At 55.5% G+C, this 7,883-nt stretch overlaps 1 protein-coding gene across 2 annotated transcripts in view; it reads left to right on the top strand.

The window, feature by feature from the left end:
* RPS6KA2 (ribosomal protein S6 kinase A2) overlaps positions 1–7,883 on the top strand; it is a 102,765-nt gene continuing 94,882 nt past the window's right edge. Inside the window, exon 1 of one of the 2 annotated variants that reach the window (XM_006915044.3) lies at positions 1–180. In XM_006915044.3, coding sequence (XP_006915106.1) covers positions 82–180 — 99 coding nt within the window. In that variant the 5' untranslated portion in view covers positions 1–81. The remainder of the gene's footprint in view (positions 181–7,883) is intronic. The other variant, XM_015591910.2, reaches the window with a different exon arrangement.

Genomic DNA, 7,883 nt, shown 5'->3' with positions numbered 1-7,883 from the left:
CGGACCTAACCTCCGCGCCTGGGATGCGCCGGGGATGCGCGTCCTCCAGCCCTGCGGCTCCTCCCGGCTGGGCGCGGGGCCATGGAGCTGAGCATGAAGAAGTTCACGGTGCGCAGGTTCTTCTCCGTGTACCTGCGCAAGAAGTCGCGCTCCAAGAGCTCCAGTCTAAGTCGGCTCGAGGTAAATGCCGTCACCTCCAGCGCGCAGGTTCCCAGGTTCCCGCCGCGCCCTGGAGGACGCCTCGGGTCTCGGGGCCACCCCGAGCCCATTGTCACATGCGCTGTACCCGCAGATGCATCGGGGAGTTAAAGTTATTTGAGAGCTGGTCCGGTTTTCCTAAAATCGAACGTTATTTTTGGGACTTACTAGTAATTGGGCTGGTCTTCGGTCCTCAGCGGGGACTAAACTCTGCCCCTACCGAATCTCTAACTAATTTTGTTCCACGGTCTGGGCAGGATTTGGGGGTGGTCACCTGGGTGCTCTGGATGAGGAGGGCTGGACGGCACTCGGGGCGGCACCTCAGAAGTCCCAAGATAGAAGCTCCCCGCCCCAGCCTCTGTCGTGTTGACGGGTTCCTTGTACAGCAGCCCAGGGCCACGCCGGTTCCACCGCTCGGTGAAGGTCCTTCGCGTATTTGAATCAGTGTAGAATTAACAAAAAAGGATGAAAAAAAATTCAGCAACTCAATCCACTCTGGCCAGTCCGAAGGCAGCCCTAAAGGCGCCCAGTGGTGAAGTGCCTGATGCGGCACCCCTGGGCAGCTCTGGGCTGGACACGGATGGTCCTGCAACCCCGAGAATCGCGTCCTTTCTCCTCTCCCTCCTCGTGTCATCTTGGGGTCTCCAAGTCATCTGTGGGCCATTCTCTAATGTGGTTGGTTGTTTTTCCCCAACAATCAAATCTTATTATCTTCATCTCAATGTCCAAATGGCATTGTTGAATCTATAGATGACAAAATGGTGAAATGTGTTCTAGTCAAAAAGGGACATTGTGATGAAGGGGGTGGGGTTTCCCTTGACAGTGTCCTTGCCTTTGCCGTGAGGCTGGCACCTATGGAGGTTTTCGGCTTGTCTGTTTCTGTGAAGGCAAACGATTGGAACAATGTCACATTTTGATCTTGCTTTTCTTTGTTGCAGCTGCCATGGTATTAGCTACAGGCGTGGATTCTGTAACAATTAAGAGATTTTGAAGCAAAGCTCGGGAATAAGACATGAAGGCAACAGGGAATTTACTCATTTAAAAAGTTTCTGTTATGGTGTTACCGAATCTGAATTTAGAGTACTAGAAAGGATCTTTGTGGCTGGTTTCTGACTGTAAAACATCCTTTCGAACAAGTTTAACTATTAATCAAATAACGAAGGAGGGCTTGCTTTAAGCCTCACGCCGACGGAAATGAAACCTAAGTTCGCTGAAATAAGTCATTTCCTTGGGTCTTAGGGACTTTAAAAAGCTAAGTTGACAAGAACAGAAACTCAGAACAGTATTTACCTTTATACCTGATACATTTTTAGTCATCAAAACATGGAGTTTATTATACAACTCCTTGTCTCCTTTATCGTTCTTCCCTAGGGGAGGCACACATGTGAGCCAGCCCCCTGCGTCGTTCGGGGGGGCCCCGGGCAACCCCACAGAGGGTCAGGAACCCTGTGGCGGGGAGAACTGTGTCATGGAAGTGCCTCAGACACAAATATGATGAGAACCAAGGCTGGGAGAGCATAGACATGAGGTATTTTCAACGTGAAAATTAAATATCTGAAAACCACTAAAAAAAGCCTCAGATACGCAGAATTGTCTAGAAGGAAGTGTGGTCTCTCAGTCCGTTATCTGAGCCGATGGCCGCACTGGGCGCTGGGACAAGCACTGGTAAGGATGACCAGCCCTGGTGCCATGCTCTGTTCACACACGCTCACCAGCGTCCACCAGCTGATACTCGTGTAAATCTAGATGGGCATGTTAGACTATTCCCATTCTATTGCTCGGTGGGGTGAGGGGAACCCTGAGAAATGGACGGCCTTGTTGAGAGCTTACGAACTAATTTATCATGCGAGTGATTACAGAGAGCCTGCTCTGTGTTCAGCCCTTTTCCAGGTATCGTGCCCCAGACAATACAGGACGTAGAGATCCTGGCCTCATGGTGCCTCCACGACGGGGGTCCGTACGTGGCTGGCCATGTGCTCCAGTCCAGTAGATGTCACGTTCCTGCCCCGCTACCTTCTCATCTTTTTTCCAGAGAATCCTGGCTATTCGTGTGTTCACAGCAGATTATCGGCTAAGAATCACTCATTAAAAAATGTGGAATTTAGGAGAGGCGTCTGTCAATAGTTTGAGGTTGGGAACTAGGACATGTAACGCAATTAATACAGGTGTATATTTTCCTCTGTTGGGACTAATGGGAAAGATAACACGTTTTATATTCTTTAAAAAAAAACATGGTTTTTATTGTTTCTGTGAAATTTATATTTTAAAGCATACCCAGAGACTTTGGAAATTTTTGATTTCGAAATTTAAGATCTAATGATTAGCAGGAAAATAACAGTAGTTACTTTAAGTTTAAAACAGTGTTGTCATTCTTAAAAGGGCCTTCAAGGAGAGACTTATGTTTTCATCCTGGCTTTTAAATTCAGCTCTACATCTAGCACCCAGCATTCGTACGCTCTAACCAACAGAGAAGCCAGCTCTCTTCATCAGACTTGGGAACAGTTTACGAATTGCTTAAATGTTTCTGTAGTGTGTCAGCGTGGCATCAACCGACATGGCTACATAACTGACTCTGGCGGGAATAGTTTCTCTGTGTGTGCCCTGGAGAGGCATCAGGGCCCGGTGTCTGCCAGACCCTCAGCCACCAGCAGGCTCCGGCTCCAGGACGCTGGTAATGTCACCTGAGAACCACAGCCCTAGCTGGGAGCGGTGGCCATCACGTCACTCATCGGTCAGTCCATTTTGTAGATGGGAAAACGGGGCCCCAGGAAGCAGAATGACTGGCTCGTGCTCCCACTCACACACGCTTTAAAGGCAGTCTCCACATGCGATCGCGTGCTGCCTAGTCTTAGTTTGAGCCATCTTGGTTATTGGAGTCACTGTGATCTAGATGAGACAAGAGGGGCATGGGGAGTGGCAACGAATGTTTCAGAGGAAATCACTGTTTGGAGTATTTCGGAATGTTCGCCACAACCTAAGATTATTCTAGAGAGTGTCTTCTGGACGGTAGAAAGTTCTGGGTGAACTTGGACTTTGCATCAGATGCACTTAAATTGGATCCCAGCTCTGCCTTTCACGAGCAGGGTGGTGCCTTATTCTTCTCCGCCGGGAAATGGGGTGGTGATAGTCCCCACCCAGTAAGGTTAATGTGATGATCACGACCTGTCACGTGTGAGGGCTTGACGTGCTGTCTGGTTGACAAAACGCTGGTCACTCATTGTTGGCTATAGATATCGATAAAGTGCTTCCTCTTCCTCATCTTGCATGTGCCCCATGGGTCACCCGTCCTGACCGCTGGATGCATTACCAATGCCAGCACCCTCGCCAGGGCACCATGGGCTACAGCAGCTTCTAGAGCCAGGTCCTGCCCCGGCGTCACTGTCCACTTAGCAGAGCTTCAGGAGGAACTGTCCGCACTGGGCCTTCAGTGCTCCGGGAGAGCCACCAAAGGCGGGACATACAAGCTCCAAAGCCTGACGGGGCACTGGGGGCAGTTGAGAGGGAGGCGGCTGGGAAGGGTTTATGAGTTTTAAGTCAATGAAAAGTGATATGGTTTACTCAGGGTCAGATTAATCCACCAGCTCCCTAAAGGCATCAGTACTCAAAGCGACTTCACTTGGGGACGCCCCAAGCACTAGTGGGGCGCTCGGATGATTACCTATCATTTCACCTGTTGTTCGCATTTTTACTGAAAGACAGTTGGGGGTGAATAAGATGGACAAAAGGAAAATTTCTTAGTCGAGATCTCGATGGTGGCGAACTTCTTTATTTATTATTTGCTCAACTGTTACACACTCGGAAGTCTTTGGCACAGGCCGTGCGCGTCGTGCTGAGCAGCGGGGTGGGGGCGCGTGGTCCCTGCCCTCAGTGACCGTACCATCCAGCGAGAGGCGGAAGCGGAAACGTGAGCCGGCTGCGTAGGGCGTGAACCCTGTGACGCTGTGGGCATCGTCAGCGTCGGTCTCATTTCATCGGCTGTCAAACCTTTTTGATTTCTCACGGTCACAGGTAAGCGAATGATACCGAGGCGCACATAGGGCTGCATTTTACCGGCTCCCCGTCTGAGCGAAGCGCGCTGCTCTGACGCAGGGGAGCTGAGGCGCTCTCGGCACACGCCGTGAGGTGCTGGCTCCAGTCACGGACGGAAAGCAAGCTTCTCGGGAAGTTGAACATCGAGGCTTTTTCTTGGTGCCGATAGGTAAGCTGTTCTGTATCTTGGGAGCTTTCCAGGAAAACCATTTCTAATTAAAATGATTTCAGGTGCTTCCAATAAATGCATCCAAAGAAATTTTCTATGTTAATCTTGATTTTATTGGGCTTTAGGACAACAGCCCCCCAAAATCAAAGAAGACAATCAATGGTCCATAATAGTGAATACTTAATTTGCTTATCATTTTGCTTATTTACCCTTAAATTCCTTATTCACGCTCGTTTCTGTGGTATGCTTTATCTGTGCGAATTTATTACACGCTCTCTCTCCCTCCATCCAAGTGAGCTTGCCAAAGTGTGGTTGCTTATTCAAAAACGTGCGAAAAGAAAACCAAAAATATTGAGATTTCACCCGTTCTGCTTCCTTCACCTGCTTTACCCATTCTCTCGGGAGCCTCGTGTGCCGGCTCGGCCGCCGTCCACCGTGCACCCGATGCGGCAGAGACTAGTTGCGCATATTTCTCATGCACTCGGGAGTAGAGGGATGGAATGAAAGAATGAAGCGTGTGTCCACTGGATTTCACTCTGTGTCTTGCGTGCTGGGCGCACAGTTTCTTAGATGTGCAGATTACTAAGTGGGTGGGAGACGGACGTGTGCTGTCTTTGAGGCAGGGTGCGCTGGGGAGAGGGACCTGGGCCCCAGCGGGAGGACGCCGAGCAGGGAAGGTCTGCAGCGCGGTGCGGGTCGCCCCGTACCTTCGGGCGCTCCAGGGTACGCCCGTGCCCCTCTGCAGTGTGGGGAGACGGGGTGGGCTCGTTCGGCGTGGAGTGGAGCGGCGACCAGCGCTTGGCCGGGGCACCCTCGACGCCTCCGCTGGGCTGTGCGCGGCACAGACACGTCCTCCGCACGCCCCGCCTGCGTTTCCGCTGACGCCGGGCCGTGTCGTGTCGCGTTCTCCCCAGCATTGTGTGTTCGCTGACGTGTTTACACTGGCGAAAGCTCTGAAGTCGAAGTCACGTAGGAATTACCAGCAGTCTGGCAAGCTCCTGTGACTTACAAGCGAATGAGTCGGGCACGTGTATTCAGCATGACACGTGGCACATCAGGTCGGGTTTGCGGCTGTGTCGGAGGCCTTCCTGCTGGCGGTCAGTACGGCGACGTGCCGTGTGCGGCTGTGACTAACCCCGAGGCCCGCACGGCAGGGCACGGCGGGCAGTGGCGGAGCCCCACGCGGGGACGTGGTGACAGCCGGAGCTGGCGTCTGGAGCCACCCGCGTGTGCACTGCCACCAGAGCTGCCGGGGTCCCCGTGGGCCTACGGCCCCGTGTTAGCGGGTCCCAACGCATCCGGCATCTGGAGCCACCTGCGTGTGCACTGCCACCGGAGCTCCCGGGGTCCCTGTGGGCCTGCGGCCCCGTGTTAGCGGGTCCCAACGCGTCGACTCTGGGAAGACCCACACCCCGATGTCTGGTCAGACTCCTCATCCCCACTGGCCCCCAGGAGCCGCTGTGACCCTGACCTGACCTTCCATGAGGACGCTGGTCAGTCAGTGTAGAAAGTGCGAGCCTGCCCCTTAGGACACTTCTGCCCGCTGACCGCACTCCCCTGGGGCACTAAGTCCCCGCCCTCCTCGCGGCCATGGGGTTGCGTGACCCCCCCCCGCCCCAGTGCACAGCCCCCCACAGCGGCCCCGCGAACTGCATTCAGGGTGAGTGTCAGGACAGAACTGATGGCCGCCCGTCACTTGCATGCGTTGGTTGAGGCCCAGTGACAGGCGGCCGGGAGCCCACTGACCAGAGAGCCCTGCTTGAGTCCAGCCAGGACACGGCGGCCACCCCGCCACGAGCTTGGGTGTGCGGCGGCCCCTGTGGCCTGCAGGCTGTGTTCCTGTCCCCGTCACCCGCCCAGAGCCCCTGCCTGTGTCACGCTCCCTGCACCGGCCGTGCCCGGCCTCGCTGGCCGCCCCCCGTCCTGGCCCCTCGCGTCCCTCATCCTGCCGGCGCCTTGCCAGGCCACCTCGTCCCGTCGAGCTTCTGTCTCCTCAGCCACCACGCGGCGTCAGCCACGTCATAGTGCTGCCTGGTTCCTGGATGCTGGGACATGACAGGACGCGCGCCTCGTCACGGGGTGGGCGTTGCACTTGGACCTTTCGGCGTGACACCAAGCTGGCTGGACCCTCTCTGTAAGGGGGTGCACTTCACTGGAGGGCGAAAGGTTTTTCTCCTTGGCCAACCCCTCTCCCTCACCTTCTGCGTGCACATCTGCTTCAAGTTAGTGTCCCCGCGAAGCCAGCCTTTCCCAGGTCGTAACTCTGCTCAGGGCAGCGAGAGTGAAGGCTGACTCTGCCCTGCTGTCATTTGGATGTAATCTGTGGAGACGGCAGCTCCTGTAAAGCAGGAGGGCGTTCACGCCGTGGGCCCGCCGTCAGCACTCCGGCCCCGGCCCTGCGCGGATCCCGAGGAGGTCATCTGGCCTCGGACAGAAAAGGGTTGTGGCTGTTTTACTCTCTGAGGTGAAATCAGTGCGATTCGAAAGAACACGAAGCGGAGAATGTGCATTTAGGCTGCTGGCCTGTGTGTTTTCTCCAGGGGCCGGAGAGAGGTTCTAAGTAAGATCGACACGCGAAAGCAAAACACGCTTCCCCCGGACACTTGTCAGCCACATTTTCCGCTCCTGGGCTCGCTGGGTGGACACTGGCCAGAACGCGAGCAGGACCCGCTGTGCCGTGCCCGTGCCGTCAGCGTGAGCTGCGACGTTCTTTGCAGTCTCGGCCACACTGTCCTGCCTGAGGGCCACGGGCACATGGCATTCACTCAGTAAAACGTGAGGCAGAACCTACCGGGGAACAGGGTGGGGGTCCCTCCTCAAGACTGCTCTGGAGTGGCTGTGGAAGAGAAGCTCTAGTGACCGCTAAAGAAATTGCTCATTTAGGTCTCAATTTTGTCCGTGTTTGACCCAGGGCACTTGCGAACCTTCCAGAAGTAAGGTTAGGTGCAGCATGACCGTCCACGTGTGTCCTTGCATCCAGACTGTCATGTGGACGGTCTCTGAGGCTGGAGAACGAGACGCTCCTTGTGAAACGAGGGTTATGGCAGGGAAGCGGAGAAGGCACCTCGGGCGTCCGCGCGAGGAAACCGGACGGCTGGGGGCCGGGAAAGCGGGGGGCGGCAGGGGCCCCTGGAGGTGGCGGACCCCGCAGCGCCCGCCCGCCCGCGAGGCGCCCCGCTCACCGGCTGTCAGTGCGTCCGGGCACCGTCCACCAGGGAAACGCCGGAGACGCTGGTGCCCCACGGCCCACGGCGGCCGTGACACACTCGTCTCGCGACTTGCTAAAGTGACCCTGTTTTGGCCGACTTAGCAGATAGAGGAAGGAAAGAAAACGAGGTGAACACAGCAGGAAAGAGGGGGAGCTGAGGCTGAGGGCGCCTCGCGCTCTGCTCCTGGGCAGACGAGGGAGCCGTCATCCGTCGCCGACGGCCTTCGTCCCGAGCCCGGCACGGCTTGGGCTGGGGCAGGACTCCGTTTACAGATCCCA

The sequence above is a fragment of the Pteropus alecto genome, unplaced genomic scaffold (assembly GCF_000325575.1).
Source record: "Pteropus alecto unplaced genomic scaffold, ASM32557v1 scaffold195, whole genome shotgun sequence".
Taxonomy (NCBI): domain Eukaryota; kingdom Metazoa; phylum Chordata; class Mammalia; order Chiroptera; family Pteropodidae; genus Pteropus; species Pteropus alecto.
Note: the sequence above shows the minus strand (reverse complement) of the source record. Positions and strands in the feature narration are given on the sequence as shown.